Source organism: Jaculus jaculus, chromosome 2 (assembly GCF_020740685.1).
Source record: "Jaculus jaculus isolate mJacJac1 chromosome 2, mJacJac1.mat.Y.cur, whole genome shotgun sequence".
In the NCBI taxonomy this organism is placed as follows: domain Eukaryota; kingdom Metazoa; phylum Chordata; class Mammalia; order Rodentia; family Dipodidae; genus Jaculus; species Jaculus jaculus.
The window spans coordinates 56,847,956-56,870,656 of NC_059103.1; the positions used below are offsets into that span (position 1 = coordinate 56,847,956).

Consider the following 22,701-nt stretch of genomic DNA (forward strand, 5'->3'; position numbering starts at 1 on the left):
GGACTGTCCTAGTTAAAGCCTTTCCTGAAGTCTTTCCCCAGGAATCACAAATCCTCTCTCATTTTCCTTCAGGAGCTGGAGTTCCAGGACCTGACAGCAGTCCTTCACTGCATCCACTCCTTCATTGCTGCCAAGGTAGCCTCCCTGGATCCTGTGTTTATGGACAGTCAGAGCATGACAAGGAGATACATGTGCAGCAGTTGAAAATGCTTCTGGAGACTTCTGAAAATTTAAATTATTTTCTTAAGAAATGAATCTTTCCTGCACAATACTGCAACTTTGTGTGGTTTTATAATGAGCCTATAGTTGTGATACCAATAAAGACATCACTAGTTTCACAGATGGGTCCTAGTTGTTGAATCATCTGTCCAGGCAGAGCAGTGGTGACCAGAAGGCAGGTCTGCTAAAACAGTCCCACTGGGCATGCCTCAGATACTCAGATAGCATGATGGTGGTGCCAACATCCCAGTCATTGCTCCCATTTGTAAACTCGAGATTTTATTTTTGTAACATCCTAAGTGTGGTGAGCCCACCACTTATGTTGTCCTCAAGGAGGAAAGGGCTTCCTATGAGGCTATTGGTCACTTTCACTTTCTCTCAGGTGGGGTTAGTACATAGTTGAGAAATTAATAATGGGAAAAGGCAACTTTAATTATTTAATATTACACTAAATGCATATTGATTCTATAACTGAATTACATGTCATTTAAATGTGAGTTCTATTTTTTCCTCATTCATCAAATACAACGTGTATTTTAGTTTCCTTATTTTTCATATTACTTATGCCTTTTAAGCAAGGATGCATTCTATTTTTATTATTAAAAGCAATTTAATGGAATTCTTGAGTTTTCTTTCAGAAATATGGGCTATAGTTAGGAAAATGCATGAGCTTGCCCTTGTTTCTGAGTCCTTTGAGTAAAGGCCAGGTGTACCTCAGCAAGACAGCAAGAAACATAAGAAAGCACACTTGCCCCCATAGGAACCCAAAGGAGTCCTTGCTGGAGGCCTAGTATTGTTCAGGTCATGAGGATTTCAGTGACCATACACTGTCCCTGCCTCCCACCCAGCCTTTGTTTATCTGATATGTTGGAAGAAAGAAATATTTTGCACATCAAATAATCATAATCATAATGCTACTTTCATTTGAAATCATATATATACATACATATATATACATGGCATATACAGTGTTTTAAATGACACTCCTCTGAATGCTTAAGGTTCTTAGAAAAAAAAAAAAAAAACAAATAGGAGTGGAGTCTATCAGGTTAGCTTTGTCCTCATATCCTGTTCTGCAAATGTCATCAGAGAACCTGGTAGCCTTTTCTGTGTGGATGCTTATTGCCAAACTTCCTACTAGTGTCAATGTTACCAGGATTTAGGGCTTGAAATACCCAAGGAGATGAGAGGAGAAATTCCCTCTCTGCAGAGCCTCTTTCAGGACAGAGACGCTGAACAGATTTTCCCTCAGACCAAAAGCCAGAACTCACTGAGAAATAGAAGCTGTGCTATATGAGGGTAAGGAATCCAGAGAGAAACGTTGTTCTTTTGAAAAAGCTCATTTTCAAAAATGGGCTTTTATTCTATAGTAATGAAGCTAGCAGTGTTTTCCCAGCAAGATTTCCCACTAAGTTTTTTTTTAATTTTCTTAAATTTATTTATTTTGAGAGCAACAGACACAGAAAGAAGGATAGATACAGGGAGAGAGAGAGGATGGGCGCACCAGGGCTTCCAGCCACTGCAAACGAACTCCAGATGTGTGCACCCCCTTGTGCATCTGGCTAACGTGGGACCTGGGAACTGAGCCTCGAACCGGGGTCCTTAGGCTTCACAGGCAAGCACTTAACCGCTAAGCCATCTCTCCAGCCCCCCACTAAGTTTTATTTCACATCTCTGTGGATGTCCAGCTCTTTCTGAAAGATGCACATTTTCAAAACAACCAAATTCAATGCCGCCTTCTAACCACAGTGCAAGTGCTAAGTGCAACATCCTACAAAGTCCCCGGGTGCAAGGTGAGTATGGGCTTCTCGAAGGAATTGAGCCCTGTGTCAGATTAAAACCATTCCTGAGCCATAGAATCTGCTTGTGCCTGGCTTCCATGGTGGAGAGTCAGTCATAGATTATTTGACTTTTATTTGAGATATGGAGTTGTTTCTATGATTGCCTCAGGTTTCATTTAAAAGTAACACAAAGGGATAGAGAGATGGCTTAGCGCTTGCCTGCAAAGCCAAAGGAACCAGGACCCAGGTTGGCCAGATGCACAAGGTGACACATGCATCTGGAATTTGTAGTCACTGGAGGCCCTGACATGCCCATTCTCTCTCTTTCTCTCTCTCTCTCCCTCTTTCTCTCTCTCCCTCTCTCAAATAAATAATAAAATAAAATATATTTTTAAGTAACAAAAAGCAATTGTGGTCACTGTAGAGTGCATTTGTGGGGACAGGTAGGACCGCACACTGGTTGATGGTCTTCTGCAGGTCCTTGAAGCTCACTCACAGTTCACAGCTCACCAGAGCACAGGTGTGATCAACCCCAATTTCTCACTTTCCAAGTGGAGAAATTGAGGCTGAAAGGGCCTAGCATGGGGCTGGCAGTGAGCCAAATCTGCCCATCACATCTCTGGTGCCTGTCTCATCCTCTAATCTGTGGTACCCAGTGCCCGTGGTCAGCAGCCTATGGGCCCTGGGTGGGAAGATTGTCATCATTATCTCACAAGAGTGAACATTTATGCATGTTGCATGCTATTTGAACAGCGAGAACAGAAAGCTTTCTACTAATAAAGTGAATGAAAGGGAAGAATAAAATTTTGGAAATCATCTTATTCCAGGTTATCAAACCTGCTTTGATTTAAAATCATATATGAGCATTTGGAAGATTATTTGAGTAGGTAATTCTCAACTGTAACCCTGGTAATTGTCCGTCTCCATGTTTTATTCACAACCTTTAGGAGGAAGACTAGCACTGCTCATAACCCTAAAGGCAAGGAAGGAAAGTGCCCCTAGGATGGCTGCCCCAGTGTGTCCTCCCTGAGCAGTGGACTTACGCAAAGCACTTTGGATTTTAACAATGTGGGAGTGAGCAGAAATGCTCCAAACAAAGGAAAAAAAAAAAAAACACCTTATTTAGAAAAAAAAAAAAAATCAGGTGAAGTACAATTTCAGCTCAATACTCTGGACTCAAGCCAGGTGTACAGGCAGGTTTTAAAGAAAAGAACTTGATTTGAAAAGATAGAAACATTACTTTCATAGTGGATTTTGATAAACGATGCTTAACATAGCACAGTCCATTCTTAAAAGAAGCAGAACAAAGAGTTATACACATTAGGAACTTTTATTTTAGCAACATAGGATTGAACTCAGGGTTTCTTGCATTCCAGACAAGTATTATACTACTGGGCTATATCCCCATCATTTCTTTTATTTTAAGGCAGGGTCTTACTAAGTTGCCCACCCAGGCCTTAAACTTATAATCCTTCTGCCTCCTGAGTAGCAGGGATTTCAGACTTGTGCCACTAAGCCAGACTTAGAAATAATTTTTAAAGGATCCACATGAACTTATTGTTTCCCTCTTATCATTTGATTTTAATGAGTTCAAAGTTTATTTCGGTGTCCTTATCTCATTTATTATAGCAATTCAAAAGAAAACACCATGACTGAACATGTGACTCCAGCCAGTTAATACTTTTAATAAGCTTTGAGTTCTGATGTTGATTTCTTTGATTCTGATAACAGGATAAAACATGAGTATTCTCAGAGTGCTTTTGAGAATTTCATGCTGGTGCCCCCAGAATGTCACAGCAGTGCCCAGAATCCTATGAGTCAGCAAAAGGGCTGAATGCCTTATACATTATTTAAGGGGACTGATTTTTTTCTCAATTTTTATTAATATCTTCCATGGTTATAAAAAATATCCCATGGTAATACCCTCCCTCCCCCCCTCTTTCCCCTTTGAAATTGCATTCTCCATCATATCCCCTCCCCATCTCAATCAGTCTCTCTTTTATTTTGATGTCATGATCTTTTCCTCCTCTTATAATGGTCTTGTGTACGTTGCGTCAGGCACTGTGAGGTCATGGATATCAAGGCCATTTGTGTCTAGAGGGAGTACGTTGTAAGGAGTCCTACCCTTCCTTTGGCTCTTGAATTCTTTTTGCCACCTCTTCCGCATTAGACCCTCAGCCTTGGAAGGTGTGATTGAGATGTTACTCAGTACTCCAGTCTCTTCTTTCCAGCACTATGATACCTTCTGCTCTTGATTTGGCTAACTGATCTACTCAGTGGAACAGAACCTATAGCTGGAGCTGGTAAAGAAGTCAGAACTAGATCTCAAAATGAGCCCGCTCTCCATTATTAAATTCCCACCAATAGTACGCTGTAAGAGGGCCTACACCTGTTAAATTCTCTCTAAAAACAATAATGGTTATCCCATTTATCTGGTGCTAACTACTCTCTGTTGGAGAATCTCTCTCTCTTTTTCAGATGATGCAGATCCTAAGGAGAGAACCACCCCATCATACCTCAAAAGAGCCCCAGCTGAAACAAAGAATAATTGTAGAAACATGCAAGAATGCTGTTTTCTTGGCAGAAACTAGCACAATGGTGAAGGAGATAGACACAGAGAACAAGAAACTGCTACCAAACCAGATATCCAGAGACACAGAGGCACCCAAGATCTCAACACTGAAGCAGACCTAAAATGAACCCAACATGGCTTAGGAAAATTTGTGGAAGAGGGGACGGAAAGAATGTCAGAGCCACGCATTGGGTTATGACACACGGAGACATTTCCTCCTACCTAATACCCCACAATACACGACCCATATACCCCAATAAGGAGGGTACCTGTGGAGGGGGAGGACAGGGAGGAGGCTAACAATGGTAACAACTTGACTGTATTTACTGACTACCACAATTTTTTTTAAAAAGTAGAGGGTCAGTGTTCAGGACCCTTGAGTATAGGTGCTGAAGCTCTGCCCTACTTCTAAAATTAAGTGTGAATCTGGCTGAAAGATTTACCAACTTTGTTTCTTTTTTTATAATAATCCTTGTCTCATATCTTACAACCTCCTTACAAGTATCCTATGAGAAATTTTAGAGAAGTTCTCAGTCAACTACGAAAGGGAGGGTATTGGCTTGGTTGTTATTTGTGGAGGTCTGTTCTCTTAAGTCTGTGGTTGAAGCAAACATGAAAAACTTACCCATGATCTTTGAAGGTCACTATGACTCACTCAGGAGCCACTTCCTATTTGTGGAAAGGTCTCACAGACATGAGTAGACACCATTCATTATGTCCTGTGACCACACCGAAGGATGACACTGATTTCCAGCAAGAGAGTGAAAAGGGCAGAGCCATCTGCCAAGGCACAGCACAACAAAGCAAAGGAAGTGACATGTTTAAACAGAGAAGAAAAATACTGGATAGCTCTTAGGCTAATACCCTGGGATGCTGTTGCAGTTACTTTCTTGTTACTGGGATAAACACCCAACCAGAGGTAGCTTATAGGAGGAAAGGGTTTATTTCGGGCTTAAGGAATCCAGAGGAAGTTCTATCAGGGCAGAAGAAGCTGGCTCACTCCACAGATGTATAGCAGAGAGACATCACCAAACATAGCAAACATAAGCAGCCAGAGCTCAAAGTTGGCTCTGAACACAACTTAGGGCTGGACTTAAGATCCAACCCACCCCCATTGACACTCCCTCCAGCAGGCTACTAGAGACACAAGTTGTAAGCTTCATCAAAAATAACTCAGGCTGCCCTTAGTTTCCCACCAGGAATAGATGGTAAGACTCTATTGCTGAAGACTCCATATACTTGGGCTGCAAGGCCACTGAGAAATCTGGCTGGATCTGAGCTGATAACCTCCTCCATGTAGACCAGCTGACAGAAAGCTGGAAGAAGCCATTCTGCATGCAGTTCAATGGGAGAAAGAGGAATCCCCAGTGAAGATACTCAACAGTGGACACTGCAAGCCTTATAATTGGCCAGCCAGGCCAAATGAGCCAACAGGTGCAATAATGGCACATCTGTTATGGGGGAAACAAACTGCCCTCTAATTGGACTGGAGGCCTGCTCCATGGGAAGAGAATACAACCCTGATACTGAAAACTTAAAACAGGGGTAGTCATGAGCCCTAAGGGTGTAATGTCTGCTGTTGTGTGGCCAAATGTATATACTATGCTTATCAAACTGCCCAGTAAGCACTTCTGTTAATGTTCACACCCTTATATTAATGCTACTCTCACTTTTGGTAAAGAATCTTCTCTTTTTAGATGATAGTGACCTTGGGATGACTCAGAAGGTATCATGATGGTGATGGAAAGAAATGACCACAGTGCTCAGTACTACACTATCTGTATTACACCTTCCAAGGCTCAGGGTCTAATGTGGAAGAGGTGGTGGAAAGAATGTAAGAGCCAAAGGAAGGGCAGGGCTCCATGCAACATGCTTCCTGCAGATACAAAATGGTCTGGATATCCATGGCCTCACAGTGCCTGACACTACCTGCACAAGACCATCATAAGAGGAGGAAAATATCAAGACATCAAAAGTAAAAGAGAGACTGATTGAGATGGGGAGAGGTAATGATGGAGAGTGGAGTTTCAAAGGGGTAAGTGGGGGGAGGGAGGGTATTACCATGCGGTATTTTTTATAATCATGGAAGTTGTTAATAAAAAAAATTTTTTAAATACCTCAGGCTATGGGGGATATACATTCACATTCAAACCACCAGAAATGGGTCCACACACTACACCTTAGAGGAAAACACCATGCAAGATGTGAGGAGAACAGAGTCACAGCTCTGTGAGAAATCTGTGAAGTTTAGGTAACTGCATATATGAAACATTCAACAGAACCCTGTGGACGTTAACAACAGCTTCAGGCCCTGGGATTAGTTCAGCAACAGCAGTGAGCAGGTTAGAAGCCCTGCTCCACAGCAGCCAACAGGCTAGAGGAAGGGTCTGCATCTGTGGCAGCTCGCAAAGCAAATGAGATCCCAGGATATCTGAGAACAGATGGCAAAAGAGATACCCAGCTGCCTCCTCCCCAGATTGGCCAATGCTTCAAAAAAACACAGCATTGTTGGGGTAAGCATTATGTGGCTTCTATGAAATACTGTTCTCTAGCATGTTCTAGAAAAATACATTTTATATAGTAACTAGGAAGCTTAACTAATTTTCAGCCATAAGCAGTTTGTAAAAGTGCATAGAGACTTCATATTATCAGCAGGAGTTCTCAAACTGCCTTACAAAATTTGGGGGGGGTTATTTTAAAATTCAACATTGTCTAGTTTACTTGGCCTTGGTAAAAACAAGACTATGTATGTAATAGTGCAATTATGAGTTACAGAACAGAATGAACTAAGATGACCATGCATGCACATCTAAAACTGACTCTGCTGAGTAACTATCCTTAGTGTCAAAGTGTTTAGAGACTGGGCATAACTTTGCATAATTGAGCTATGTGACTTTCTGAAATGCAGGTCACTGAAAACCATATACTAGAATATATTTGTCTACAGATGAATCCCTACTGCATACAAGGTATTTGGGCATTTATTATAGGACAGCGAGGCAGGAAGGAGTAAGGTGTGTTTTGTGCACAGTTGTGGAAATGAATATTACCCATTACAGATTACATCCTCAGAATCCTTTCTTATGTCATTGATTTCAAAGATTGATAGGTGGCTTAAGCTCACAGGCCCAAACGTATTGTAATACATGCACTGACATGTGATTTTTGAGTGTGAGAAAAAAAGCAAAAAATTACTTAATGGATACATGAAATCTGAAATATTCAAGCAGAAGTCAAACGATGTTCTGGAAGACAAAACACAGTTCTTCCTAAAGCAATCTAGCTTTACCCTGTTGTGGTTTCAGAACAAATATGCTGAGGGTTACTGTAGTAGACTGCTTCAATTGCCTGAATGAGTATACAACCACACACAGTTTATGGAAGGAAGGATTTATTTCGACTTACACATCCAGGGGAAGTTCCATTGATGGTGGAAGGAGCTGGCTCCCATTCATAAGTCCAAGCAGAAAGAGAGAGACCACCACCAGTCAGTAAACACCAAAAAGCAGCAAACATGAGCCATGAACCAGCAGCAATCAGGACCCCCCAAACTCCACCCCCAGCTCAGACTGCACTTTGCACCTTGGTGCTGGAATTCAGATCAGCCCCCAGGGACACAGCCCTTAGCAAGAGTCTGCCTGCCGGGGGCTAAACTGCAAACTCAATTTTCATAAAACATCTGAGTCGTAAATAGGGTCATGCATTCAAACTAACACAGTTATATAATCAGCTTTTTACACAAGAATAGTTATGGAATCCCTGGGCCTGTTGTAGACGGTTTTCTTCCTCTCTTCAAAAATGAAAATGATTTTAAGCCTGAGTTTATGGTAACTCAGATTGCTCTCCCTGCTCCTTTTTCTTCCACATCTGCCACTGCTTATGGTGAGGCCATTCGTGCAGACTGACCTTGAGGAAGGGCTACAGGCCCTGTCCTCCACCCAGAATATTTGGTCTGTCTCATGGAACAGACTGCTAAACTCGTCTTCCTTCATCAAGACCATGGAGAAATCATTTGTCCCTACTTGAGGACAGCAGTAGAGAAAGCACACAAAACTTGTGTCTCACCTGCATGGAGCCATAATCCTGATAGGAAGCACTGAGGAAACGGGAAGGAAAACTTTCTGGGCCCCATTATGAGTGTGACACTCTTTGGGCAGTCTTCTGTCAGAACAAAGGCTTGGGCCAAGTTTGTTTCTTTGTGCAGTCCTCTGGACAGACGACATGTCTGATCCAGTACAGCACTTCCAAGGATCAAAGGCAAGAAGGAGCACACCACCTCCAGCTAAGCTTATACATGCACACATATTGCTGCTATAGACTGCACACCTCAGACGGGACCCCACCATCAGCAAGGATGACCTGGCAGTGCATGGGCATTAAGTTTTGAGTGATCTTTTCTTGTCACTGATACAGATGATGAGCTTTCCCACTGCACTGCAAGCTTAGCATGCAAAGGAACCTGCCTCACTGTGTGCACTTCCTTCTGTGAGGAGCTATTCCTTCCCTTTCAGGATTTTAAGAGCTTTTCTTAGTATTGAGTGTGTGTTCATGTGTGAGCGTGGGTACATACATGCCACAGCACGCATGAGAAGGATAGAGGTGAACCTACAGTGTCATTCTTCACTTCCCCCTTATTTAAGGCAAAGTTGCTTTGTTGTCAGCCACTGTGAATCCCAGATTAGCTGGCCTGAAAGCTTTCAGGGATTCACCTGTCTGTCTTCCATCTCACCATAGGAATACTGGGGTTCATATGCACGCCACTGCATCCTGCTTTCATGATTCTTAGGATCCAAATCCAGGTCCTCATGCTTGTCAGCAAGTGTTTTATCCATTGAGCCATCTCCCTATCCTGAATTCAAGTTTTAATGGAGAAAACCTAAAAACAGGTATCTGCAAAATTACTGCCAGTGGACACTCTTGGAAAGGGTGGCACACCTGGGATCACGCATCTTAAACTCGTTGCCATTCAATGAGGAGCAGCAGCTGTGGCATCTTTGGCTAACAGAACTGCTGGTGGTGATGGTTTCTGCTGCCACAGATTGGCTGGTGCCTGGCTCTGCAGTTGAGCGCTGGGGGCTCTGTTGGATCCTCCTCTCAGGGGCCACACGAACATCAAGTGGGCTGCAACCTTATCACCTGCTCTCAGGGCCCCAGCCCTGTGTCCCTTCCTTCATGACAGCCATAATGACATATAACAGGAAGTGGAGTCTCCTACTAACTGGCCAGCATCATTCTAAAAGCTAAACTTAAGTTGTTCTGGAAGGGAGTAGGAAGCCAAATTCATGTTTCTAAATTAAAAGTAAATCTCCCGACAGCTTTGGAAGCATGACAACAGTGTGAAAAGAGCAACAGAGAAAGCTTCTGTGAGCACTCTACTTACAAAACTATTATAGATTTGGGAGGTGGCAAAGATGACTCTACAGGATTTGCTTAGACAAAGGATGTATATTTTATTGGTACCTAACTCAATTTTCACAAGAGTAGAAGCTAAGAAACTCAGACACTGTATATTTATTCTAAGAAAAAAAATACTTCTCCTATGCAAAAGTGATCATCTAAAATGAGCTTCAGAGCAAAGACAAGGCTCAAATGGCAGTGTTTTCTGGTGGCCAGCATGGCTAGAGGATACCTCTCCATTAGGTGGACATCTGCACACACCTCCCCTATAGGTGGACAGGTGATGGTTCTTTTTTAAAAAAATATTTTATTTTATTTGCAATCACACAGACAGAAAGAAATCAAGAACAGAGATAGAGAATGGGCGCGCCAGGTCCTCCAGCCTCTGCAAACGAACTCCAGACATGTGCGCCCCCTTGTGCATCTGGCTAATGTGGGTCCTGGGGAGTGGAACCTCGAACCAGGGTCCTTTGACTTCACAGGCAAGCACTTAATCTCTCCAGCCCAAAGGTGATGGTTCTTCTGCTTGACCTTCACAGCCAGCAGAGAGATGCTAGGCACAGAAAGTAGTCTTTCTGTTGCAGGCTTTTTTTTTTTTTTTTTAAATCTATTTCATGGACCCTACAGGAGTCCTGTGTGGAGTAGCAGTAGTGACTTTGCCATCACCTTGACCAAAATATCTGGCATAAACGACCTGAAGGAAGGAGTTAGTTTCTTTGGCTTCTAGTTTCAAAGGGTTCAGTCCACGGTTACATGGTACATGCATTTGGGCAGGACATCATGGCAGTAGGAACATGTACCAGAGGAATTTATTCACTTCCTGAGGGGCAGGAAGCAAAGCCCAAGGAATACAGGGAAGGACCTGGGCCAACTTTCCCTAAGGACATGACCTTGTGACAGTCTCCCTCCCACTAGGCCCCACCTTCCACAGTTCCCCCAACTCTCAATAATGCCAGCAAATTACTAACCCAAGGGTAGATTAATCTACCAATCATGTCAAAGTTCTTTCTGCAAACAAACTCACAGACTCACTGAGTTTCCTGTTGCTAATGTAGGTGGCTCCCAATCTAGATTGGCCATCCACATGTTTCTGTGTGTTTCTCTACCTGTTTTGGGAAAGGCATTTACAAAGTCAGCATCAGAGATGCTTGTGGCTTCTGAGGAAGCTGGGATGAGAGGCCAGCCTGACTGTGTCACGTGTAACCCCCTCCAGAAAAGCAGTTCTACCATTCATGAAGCTCACACTGGAGTAGCCAATTTGGAAGAGAAGGCTGGCCAACAGGAGCCAGCTTTGCCCACCATGTTAGTGTCAGGTCCTATGTCCTCAGCACTGACAACTCCATGTCAACATCACCACCAAGTCTTCCCTGTCTCCCCCCAAATCAGTGTGTCCAGAAGTTAATACACGTATATAGCCACAATCACAGAGCCACAGGCAGCACTGAGTAGACGCTAGGCTCAGTAAAGTGCACCCTTACTTGGGAAATAAATAATTACTCTAGGCTCCTCCCACTTCACACTGCAGAATTTGTATGGTTGTCTATACTACCATGATACATGCCTTTAGGCTAAGAAGGAGTGGAAGAGGACAGCAAAGTGCAGGCCATGGGCCAGAGCTGCTTCTGCTCCCTGCTTGCATACACCTAGACCGTAGGTAGACTGCAGCTGTGCTCAGTATGCATCTGCATCTGCACCACAGTGAGGCAAGCAGTGCTGTGAGCACTTCTGCTGCTCTCTCTTATTCTTCAAGTCTGTCCTGAATATTCCACTTCAAAAACATTTGCAGGCTCTATATCTATGCAAACATCATTAGGGGTGCTGGAGCCATCAGAGTGTCTAAGAAACCCACATGACTGTAGAGAAGACAGACACATAGGCCAAAGGCAAGCCATGTCAGTGCCCAGGACACCTCAGAGGACAGTATGGTCCAGCACAGGGAGGGAGTGCGTAGCAGCCCTGAGCAGAGGGATGGCGGGAGGGTGGATAGAGGGGAGATAAGGTCTGCGGAGGAAGAGGGCCCAGTGCACACAGGAGTGCAGAGGTACATCACTCTGGGATGCAAAAACCCAGATGGCCAGAAAAAGCAAGTGAAAAGTCAGATGCAGATAGGGTCTAAGGTGCTCTGCATATGGGTCTCACATCATCACATGCCCGATCTGTCTGTTTCGTACATGTGGCCACCTCCAGTTCAAGAGGTTGGACCTACATAACTCTCTCTTACTAGACCCTTGCCTTCTGAGCATGCAAACATAGCCGCATGATCAGCTAAAAGAATGGATCCTAGTGCAAAATGTGACAAAATAGCCCTGAACAGAGCCCCAGAGGATCCAAATGATATCAGTAGATCCTTTCTCAGGAGCCTAGGAGGGGGACAGTACTAAAGACTGGTCACACTGAAAGTCACAGGTGCAAGGAGTGGTAGGACACTTCTTTCATGCTGTGACTTGAAGGTGGCTGAGAAGGCACAGTGGCTGTTCCTTGAGTCCATGATAAAGTTATTGATGTCTGTGAACCCCATGAATGAATTCACCCAGCTACTAAACTGCTTGTTCCCAGAATGTATGCAGTGCACTGTATGCTGTTACAAACTGGGAGCTAGGTACATATTTTTAAGGTACACAGGCCTAGAGGAAAGCTGCCCGGCCTTGGAGAGCCTAGAACACCAGTGTGATTTGGATGCATCCCAGACAGCCATAAGCAGAGCTTCCTGGTTCTTCCTGATTCTTCTTGAAATTTCCCCAGGCTTGGCAGCTGTGAACAAGCCCTTGCTTAGTCAAAAGTCCTCCTGGACCCAATAACGAATCAAGACCCTTCACAGACAACTAGACTTGACAATGAGACTCATCCTAATTGGATACCTAATGTATATAAATAGACATGACCCAAGTCTCCATGTGAGATTTTCCTGGTTCCAACACAGGAGGGAGAAACTCCTTTTGGTTTGGAAGCTTTTCTTCTCCCCTATTATTAGTCTCTCTTAATAAATCCCCCATAATTACCCTTCTCTAAGTCTGTGTTTCTTGACTCTTAGCTAAATGTGAGAAAGAACTTCAGGCTTGATAGCCTTGGGCCTGGGGATTTCTAAGCCCAGTGCCCACCTCGTTCTGGCATCATCAGGGAGATTCAATCCCATTTCCATGCCTTCCCCTACTCTGAGGAAACCCTAGCTTGTTGAAGATTTACTGGCGGTGTGTTTCTCACTCTGCTGCACGGATTGCTGCACTTTGAAAATCACTGATGCATACTAAGCAGGCCATCACTATGTTCTTAAGATGATTTTGACCTTGCTATACATTCATTATTCATATTAGAATTGATGGAGTACTATATGTTGTCTCCTAAAAGTTCAGTTTGAAAACCAGGCATTGCAATGCACACCTGTAATGCTAAGACTCAGTATGCTGAGGCAGGAGAATTGCAAATCTGTGGCAAACTTGCAATTCATAGTGAGCCTGTATCTCAAGAAGAGTAAAAATCAGCAACTTTATTTGAATTTTATATGGATTTTCTAGATATTTCACAGTACTAAAACCATAGAGACACTGATTTCATTTTCAAAACATGTGTCATCTGTTTGCTTCTTTCATTCTGCTTCGACAGTATCCAGTTAACTGTTTTAAATTTTAAAACAAAAGCTGTTCCTAATGCCATATGATAAGATGAACAGTAATTTACCCAATATTGTGGTTTGTATGTGAAATGCATTGAGGCCCCTGTGTTCGAACCCTTGGTCCCCAGGTGGTCGCACTGTTTGGGACGGAGGTAGGAACATTAGGAAGTAGAGACTTGCTAGAAGTGCATCACTGGGGGTAGGCCTTGAGAATTTTTAGCCCTGCCCCACTTCCTTGACTTCTCTTTCCTGTCTGCTAATGTAACTAACTCTGCTTTCGCTCCTGTGGCCGTGCCTTCCCTGCCATGTACTTCCCCCTCGAATCTGCAAGCAGAGCTAAACCCTTTCCTTAAGTTACTTCTGATCCGCTATTTTGTCCCAGCAACAAGTGATGTCATACATCCAGGGAAAATTCCATCTATAATAGCCACAGAGAATGTTCCATTTTTGGGTTTCAGGGCAGGATCTCAGTATTCTTCCATTGTTAGTCTTACATATGTACTTTTTGAGTTTGTGGTTCACATTTATTTCATTTATAATTCAAAACTATTTTAATACACATCAGGTTGATACAAATAAAATTAAGCAAAGAAAAACCTCTCCATTTATTCCATATTTCCTTAGAATAATCCAATTGTGGCATAAAACAAGTGATCGTGCCCCCATCATCACAATCCAAATATGACATGATGTTGTCACATAGTCATTGTCAAAATCACTTGTCCAGAGAATGATAGACATCATCATTAAGTTTAAGCTCTATGTAGCTGCTCCAGTGTTGGACCACCAAGCTTTTCAAATTTTATCTGTTCACTTCAGAAACACAATCACCAGCTAGAACAGAGTCCCCATACTTACACAGTGAAGGAGATAGCTCCAGGAGAATAGTTCTCATCTGGAAAAAAATTAACAATCTAGGTAATTTCCTGATGAACTTAATTTGTTGTAGAAAATTATCATAGTCTTATGGATGTTAATAAAATTCTTTGGTACAAAAACTTCATTCAGGAGACAGGATGTTTCAAACAATCAATGCCAATGTGATGGTGACTGTGGATTGCTCAGCACACCATTCTACAGTGGCCACCACTTAAGGGCCACATCTCCAGCTCGTGCAGAATTGAGTTCTGTGGCTGTCAGTGAGTGCTACAGCCCACCACTGACTGTCTGGCTCCATGTCCCACTCCTTTCACCCACTTAATCTGAGGACTCTCTCTTCAAGCTGCTAATAAACTCCTCATCTCCCAGCAATGTGTGATATCAGTGCTCTTATTAAAACCTCTGACAACAATGTGCTGGGATGCCTTGAGGGGACAAAGCACTTATCAGTGCTGACCCTGGATAAAGGATATCATATGAGCAGCCCCAGTGACCCTCCCCACTGTCGCAAATTCTAGCTGGTTTTCTGTTTGGTCCTATCTGCTTAGAGCCTCTTCTTTTTTACCACCACCTGCCACCATGACATGTGGCAACCATACCAGTGAGAAGACTATTTTCTGGAACTGTAGCACTCTGAGGCAGCTGTGATTACAGTTCTTTCTGGATGACATATTGAGTCCCGAATGGACTGTCTCAGGAAGGGCAAGCAGTGGGTAAAGATGGACCCAGAGCCACACACTATGATTGTCTCCTCTCTTATCACCTCCCTCCTCACATGTGCGAAGTCTGCCAGCATGCTGTCTGAGGGGTATGCTTTTACAAGCGTGATAACAAGTTAGCCGGGCATGGTGGCACATGCCTTTAATCCAGGAGGCAAAGGTAGGAGGATCTCCATGAATTTGAGGCCACCCTACGACTACATAGTTAATTCTAGGTCAGCCTGGACCAGAGAGAGAGCCTACCTAGAAAAACAAACAAAAAAAAGTGGGGGGGGAGAGAGTTTTAACAAGTTAAAATACAAACCTTAATTCTCCCTGCTGAAACTAAGGGGAGAGATTTACTATACTTTCTTTTCCTTACATCATTGACTTATAAGATTTCCTCCTTTGAAATGTATGCAAATTGTTTCAAAAGCTAAAAATGTTTCCTGTCAGGTTAATAACCTGAGAATATCTTTCTCCAGGAATTGGAAGCCATTTCTCAGAAATCCAATCATCAGTGCATATCTGTGTTGCTCAAGAGTACATAGCTAGAGGATGCTACACTAATGAATTGAGTCAGGCACAGAATAAAACCCCGATAATTTTAACTCATAGGAGGGAAGGGGGAGAGAGGATAGTTAACAGGGTTGGGGAGGAGGACAATTTTAATATTCTGCAGTACAGTAGGGTGATTTCAGTTAGCAAGTGCATGACATTGGATGGTCCCAACACAAAGAAATGGTAAACATCTCAGGTGAAGGCTACATTAATGACCCTGATCTCACCATTATACATTCTACGCATGTGTAAAAGGTCACACTGTATCACATAAATATGAACAGCTGCACTGTGTCAATTTAAAACAAAATTCTATCTTTAAAATACAAATTTTATAATTAAAATATATAACTATCTAGAAAGAGGCACTCTTCTAGATAGGAAGGAGCCTATATTCTGAGGACACATGGTTCCAGGTATGAAATCAGCTCCTGCCCCATGTTCTCATCACCCTATCCCTTCTTGAGTGCACTTCCTCTGAGTGCGGGATGAGCCTGCAGATGGTCCCCACCCAGGTGATTCTATCAGGAGCATGTAGCAGTAGGGCTTCTAGTCCAGGATGATTGTTGATCTTGAAAGCAAAACTGGAAAGGCATGTCTGCTGAAACAGGGGCATTACCCTTTGTGCAGGGCTCTTGTCACATGGTCTTTGCAGACTCACCCCCTGCCTCCTTCTCCACCTGGGTACATTGGTTTTGTGAGTTGGGTGACAATTTTTCTTTCAGCTCTGAGTTTCCAAGGCCTACACTGCCCTGTGATCACATCTCCATAACTGACAATATGCATGGAATTGTAGTTGCCTTATTGTTGCTGAGACAAAACACCCAAGCAGAAACAGCTTATGGAAGAGAAGGATTATTTCCAACTTAGAGTTCTGAGAGGAAATTTCATCACGGCAACAAAAACACAGTAGGACCAAGAAGCTGGCTAGCATTGTCACATGTCAGCAAGAGTCAACAGCAAGAGTGAGTTCCTTGATGTAAGTGGGTTGGGTTATACACCCTAAGACCCACGCCCAGCCACATACCTCCTCCAACAAAGTTCCATCTCTCAAAGGCTCCACCAGGCGGAGAGTAAATGTGAGGCTTAACCACAAACATTTGAAACTATGGGGGATCTTTTACATCTAAACCATCACAGGTAGAGTAACTAAGAAGGGATGGGATAAAGAGGATGTTGAGCTTCCTGCTCATCTCTAACCTCTGGACATCTATACTGCTATGGCCTAATGACCACTGCAGACAGAACCTGCAGGGGAAGCTCTGACATCAAGAGTCAAATTTTTCTCCCATGTAGTAACAGCTTCTCCTGATTTGCCCTAGGAGGGAGGACTGTGTAGCTTTGCTCAGTAGAAAGGAAGTGACTCCAGCCTCAGAGAAGCCCTTCTTCAGGTTGTTGGCCTACATCTAACCTGGTCATCCTCCAACAGTCACCTCCTCCACCAGTAGACTGAGTTTTTTGACATGTTGGCATTTAAACCCAAGCATGGGGCACTCCTAGGGTTAATTTTGGAGGCTGCCACACGTGAGATCATGCATCCACTTGTGTTTCTCGTGCTAGTTGTCTTTGTCACAAGAGAACTGGGGAAGATAAGGAGTTAAAGACTTCTTTCCCCTCTACCACTTGCATTATAAACACATTGCCAATAGCAACAGACAGGGCTCAAGAAGTGGATTGAAATGGGAAGACGACACACTGCAGGGCTCTGGAAGAGGGCTCCTGGCTGCATGCTCCATACTTCCATCCCCACATGCAGCACTCCTTTAATAGGAAATGCCATAATTCCCATTTGTTTGAAAGGACTATTAAGACCATGGTAACTGGGAAAGTGTTGATCAATCCAAGTGCCGAAACTGCAAAAGTGAGAGGACTTTATTTGGAGGACCTTCGTGTCACAGAGAGAGCTCCGGGAGGACAAGAACTCTCCAAGCCAGCAGCTCTCAAAAGCCCCTGCGGCCACCAAGCCAGGGGCTTTCAAGATCTTGTCTGCAATTTGCAAAGAATTAAAAAGTGAAGCTAGCCAGGCATGGTGGGGCATGCCTTTCAGCACTTGGGAGGCAGAGGTAGGATGATCGCCATGAGTTCAGGGCCACCCTGAGATTGCATAGTAAATGCCTGAGCCAGAGTGAAACCTTACCATGAAAAACCAAAAAAAAAAAAAAAAAAAAAAGTGAAGCCATGGAGAAGAGTAAATTATGAAAGATCATTATAACGAGAGAGTTGAGGGAAGAGGGAAGAAACCAGAGAAGCTCCCAAGCCAAGTGTTTTACCCTTCCCAGTAAGATGGGGTGAGTAAAACCATAAAACTCTCACATGGAGGCTCAATTTAAAAATATATATATATATATATTTTTGTTTATTTTTATTTATTTGAAAGTGACAGACAGAGAGAGAGAAAGGGTGCGCCAGGGCCTCCAGCCACTGCAAACGAACTCCAGACACGTGAGCCCCCTTGTGCATCTGGCTAACATTGGTCCTGGGGAATCGAGCCTTGAACTGGGGTCCTTAGGCTTCACAGAAAAGCGCTTAACCACTAAGCCATCTCCCCAGCCCTCAAATCTTGACCTTTTATAAATTGGGCATCCAATTAAGATTTGCCTCATTGCCAAGTTCAAATGTATGTGGTAGACCTTCATTGGTAGCTGGGCACAGAAGGAGAGCTGACTCAGAAAGGGCCTGCACACAGAGAATATGCCCACAAAAAGTTAACTAACTTTTTTTAATATTTCATTTATTTATTTATTTATTTAAGAGAGAGAGAGAGAAAGATGAAAGAGAGAAAAAAATGGCTACTCCATGGACTTTAGCCAGTGCAAATGAATTCCAGATGCATGTGCCACCTTGTGCATCTGGCTTACACGGGTACTGGGGAATTGAATCTGGGACCTTAGGGTTCACAGACAAGTACCTTAACCACTAAGCCATCTCTCCAGCCCAAGTTAAAGAATTTTGATCAGCATAAATCAGCTTTATGTCTTACTCATGACTATTAAAATAAATAATGCTTAGTAGGAAAGATACCCAATATTTTATGTCTAAATAGTATCAGCATTGTTTGTAAATAACAGATTCTAATGCTGTAACTTTGGATTAACTCACTTTGATCCAAGCATCGTATGGCCCTTCAACATGGTTTTAAATTAAGGAAGATCAGAGGTTATCTCAGAACAGGGAGAATCTTTGTTTCTCTAAGAACAAAAGTCACAATGAGTGAAACAAGGTTATTTCTTCCATACAACCTAAATGATAAATCCAGGCATGACCACTTGGCAGAATTAGCATCATTTTGTTTTGTTTTATCTTCAAACAAGACAGGAAATTAAATGCCTTTAAAGTTACCTTAACAATACTCAAATATTTTTAGAAAAGAATATTCAGCACTAACAAATCTTGATCTTGCTAAGACTCAGTTTCCCTAGTAGTTAAAAGCTTGACACATAGAGAATGATAGCTATCTTAATTGGACATTTTAAAGCTAGTTTTTGCAACTATTAACATGAGCAGATCAGTGTCAGCAAACTGAACTTTAACTTTTGTCATGATGAGACATGGTAACACAAACAAATATATGAATTTATTAAGAATGGAACCTAGATTATGTTTATAACACCATGGAATAGATGCATATTAAATTTTACATGTTGTTAAAATATAAAGTTCTAGCATGCTATAAGTCTAAGGTAAGGCTGATTGTCACTTACATTTAAAAGGGCTCTTTTGGGCTAGAGAGATGGCTTAATGGTTAAGGCACCCAGGTTTGATTCTGCAGGACTCATGTGAGCCAGATGTACAAGGTGGCTGGAGTTTGTTTGCAGTAGTTAGAGGCCCTAGTAAACCCATTCTCTCTCTCTCTCTCTCTCTCAAATAAATAAATAAAAATAAAAAATAAAAGGGCACTTTTACTCATATTTTTCTAACAAAAGTCTGAAAACTATATTCTTGAAAGAAATAACAAAACTCTAGTTACCTGAAAGAGAGCTGCCTTTAAGTAACGTAAGGCAAGACAGAAAATATAAAGAACCAAGCAATACTTTTCATACTAAATCCTTAAGCTGTTTGACATTCTTCATTTCCATGTCACAGAGCCAGATGGACAGCCAGTCTCAAGAGAAGGGTTTTGGAGGAGGCGTAAGTTAAATTTTCATGGAAACTGAGATAGGAGGGAACTTATTCTCAGAGTCTCACTAACTTTTTAACATATTTAAATCTCAAATGAGTCTATCAATAAAATGTATATTACTGCAAGCAAGAAAGATCAAAACATACAGAGAACAAAGCATCTTAACATGTTAATATTATAACTGTAGCCTTGAAAACAAAAGGCAATTAATTTCCTGGGGTGCTAGAAGAAATGGAAAATGGTTAGTCTCTTATCATCTGTAGGCCACCCAAGCAGTAGAGCAGGGAAAGATCAGTTTTCTTCAGGCTTTGAGGAGAGTGTGAATTCAAGCCGTACTGCACACTCACCTGTTACCCATGCTGAAGTACAGGATAGGCAGTCAGGGACATTTCTCTGTCATTCTTGTCCTCTGATATTTCTCAGACATCCCATACAGTCCAGATACTGGTACATTCCTAGCAATTACCAGAGACCAAGGGAGAAAAGCTATTACTACAATTATCTAGGTTCACTGGTGCCTGGCAATTTTCTACCTTGCCTTGAAACTTTTTTGCCCTGTTCTTGGGCCCATCATATCCCATCTTATACTCATCCATGTCTCCTAGCTTTATGAAATGTGTTTTACTTATTTTGACCTTCTAATTAACCATGTAATCATATCATCTCAGGACAAAGTCACAGAGAACCATCTAAAAAATCTTTATTTGCCCAACATCTTACTGATTTTTAACAGTCAAATTAATGTTTAGTACTTAAAATTCTCTTTCTATCATTATGCCACCATAATTTTTTAGTCATAATATTCCAAGGAAATGATAACTAGACTTGACCCTAATGTCTACATAATGTGCACCCACATGTTTTACCATCTATTGGCTGTTGGAACATTCTTCTCTGTAAAATCTACAGCACTTATCTGAAATATATTTTTGAAAATCATGAAAACAAGTTAAAACAAATAATATATAAGTATATAAACCCAGAGCATTTTGAGAGTATCAGAGCTCTTTTATTGTGAACCTTACTCTGGAGAGTCTGGATGAGCAGAATGAAAGCCTGACCTGACCTCCCAATGAAATGTAAGAAAAGGAGGCCAGATTTTCTAAATGCCAAAGCCCAAAGAAAATCAACATAGTCATTAGGTTAAAAAAAAAAGAATTTATTTAGCATGAATTCCTACATGTGGGACAGTGAATCCTCAGGTGGATCATGAGACACATCTCATAGACTGATTAGAGGATGGCAACTCAGAACCAACCAGCACTTCATCACAAGTCCAATGTCTAGATGCAAGACAGCAGTGGTCTGGTAGCACCTGAGCTGTGGAGTCTTCACTCAGAACCCCAAAACATGTCTACAGAAATGGCCACTTCTTCATGGCTCTAGACCTTCTACTAGAAACCACACCACATGCCTGTCTGGAGAGTAGTGATAAACAAGACAGAGACACAGCAATAGAAATGTTCTGTGAGCATCCTCTAAGGCTGACACTTTATCTCACACACCTGAGTGATGTACATACATTATGTGACAGGTAAAGGTAGATTACTTAGAAATTTCTTAGAAGGAACATGAGATGTCCCCTGTAAGCTCATGTGTTTGGAATGCTTGGTTCAAAGCTGGTGGCAACTTGAGAGCAGAGCCTTGCTGGGGGAGGTGTGTTATCTGAGAGCAGGCTTGGGGTGTTATAGCCTAGCTTCCCCCTTGCCAGAGTTCAGCTCACTCTCTTGCTTCTTTCTTCCAGGTGTAGTGGCAAACAGTGATGTCAATCCTGTGCTGTCCCATCCATTACCAGTCATGATGAAATTTGCCTGTGAAACCATAATCCAGAAATAACCCTTTCTTCCCATCAGCTGCTTTGGGTCAGGTGGGTGGTCCTAGAAACATGAAGGTAACTATAGCAGAACAGAATGTCCAAAAATGCAGTCTGTCCATAAATAGTGTCTAAGTAAGGCAGAAACGTTCAGGGGCAGACACTTATGTTAATGTACCTTCAAAATACCCACCCCTTGATTTTTAGATAAAGTTTTATAGTAAAAGCTGAGCATGTCCAGAGATATTTTACCCATCTTTTAAACTTTTCCATATATGAATCATGACTTTGAGCTAAACCTGCACAATGATTTTTCTACTTCCTTTTATAGAAGTATGACCTCAAATGTTCATGCTTTAAAAATGGCATGCCCCTCTGCAAGGCCACTGAGAAATCCTGCTGGAACTGAGCTGATAACCTCCTCCATGTAGACCAGCTGACAGAAAGCTAGAAGCCATTCTACATGTATTTCAATGGAAGAAAAAGATACCACCAGTGAAGATACTCAACAGTGGACACTGCAAGCCTTATAATTGGCCAGCCAGCCCAAATAAGCCAATGGGTACAATAGTGGCATGTCTGTCATGGTGGAAACCAACTGCCCTCCAATTGGACTGGAGGCCCACTCCATGGGGTAATACATCCCTGATACTGAAAACGTAAAACAGGGGTAGTCATGAGCCCTTGGGGTGTAACATCTACTGATGTCTGGAAAAATGTATATACTACGCTTATCAAACTGCCCAGTAAGCACTTCTCTTAATATTTATACACTTACATTAATGCTACTCTCACTTTTGGTAGAGAATCTTCTCTTTTCAGATGGCAGTGACTTTGGGATGACTCAGAAGGCATCACAGTGCTAGAAAGAAAATGACTGGAGTACTGAGTAACATCTCGATCATACCTTCCAAGCCTCAGGATCTAATGCGGAAGAGGTGGCAGAAAGAATGTAAGAGCCAAAGGAAGGGTAGGACTCCTTACAACGTGCTCCCTCCAGTCATAAAATGGCCTGGATATCCATGACCTCATAGTGCCTGACACTACCTAC

General features: G+C 42.4%; 1 protein-coding gene across 1 annotated transcript in view; it reads left to right on the forward strand.

Annotated features, from left to right (window-relative positions):
- The window catches only part of Sntg2 (syntrophin gamma 2), a 248,453-nt gene extending 248,111 nt beyond the window's left edge, over window positions 1-342 (forward strand). The window contains exon 17 of the mRNA XM_045143508.1: window positions 73-342. Coding sequence (XP_044999443.1) covers window positions 73-204 — 132 coding nt within the window. The 3' untranslated portion in view covers window positions 205-342. The remainder of the gene's footprint in view (window positions 1-72) is intronic.
- Window positions 343-22,701: the final 22,359 nt, after the last annotated feature.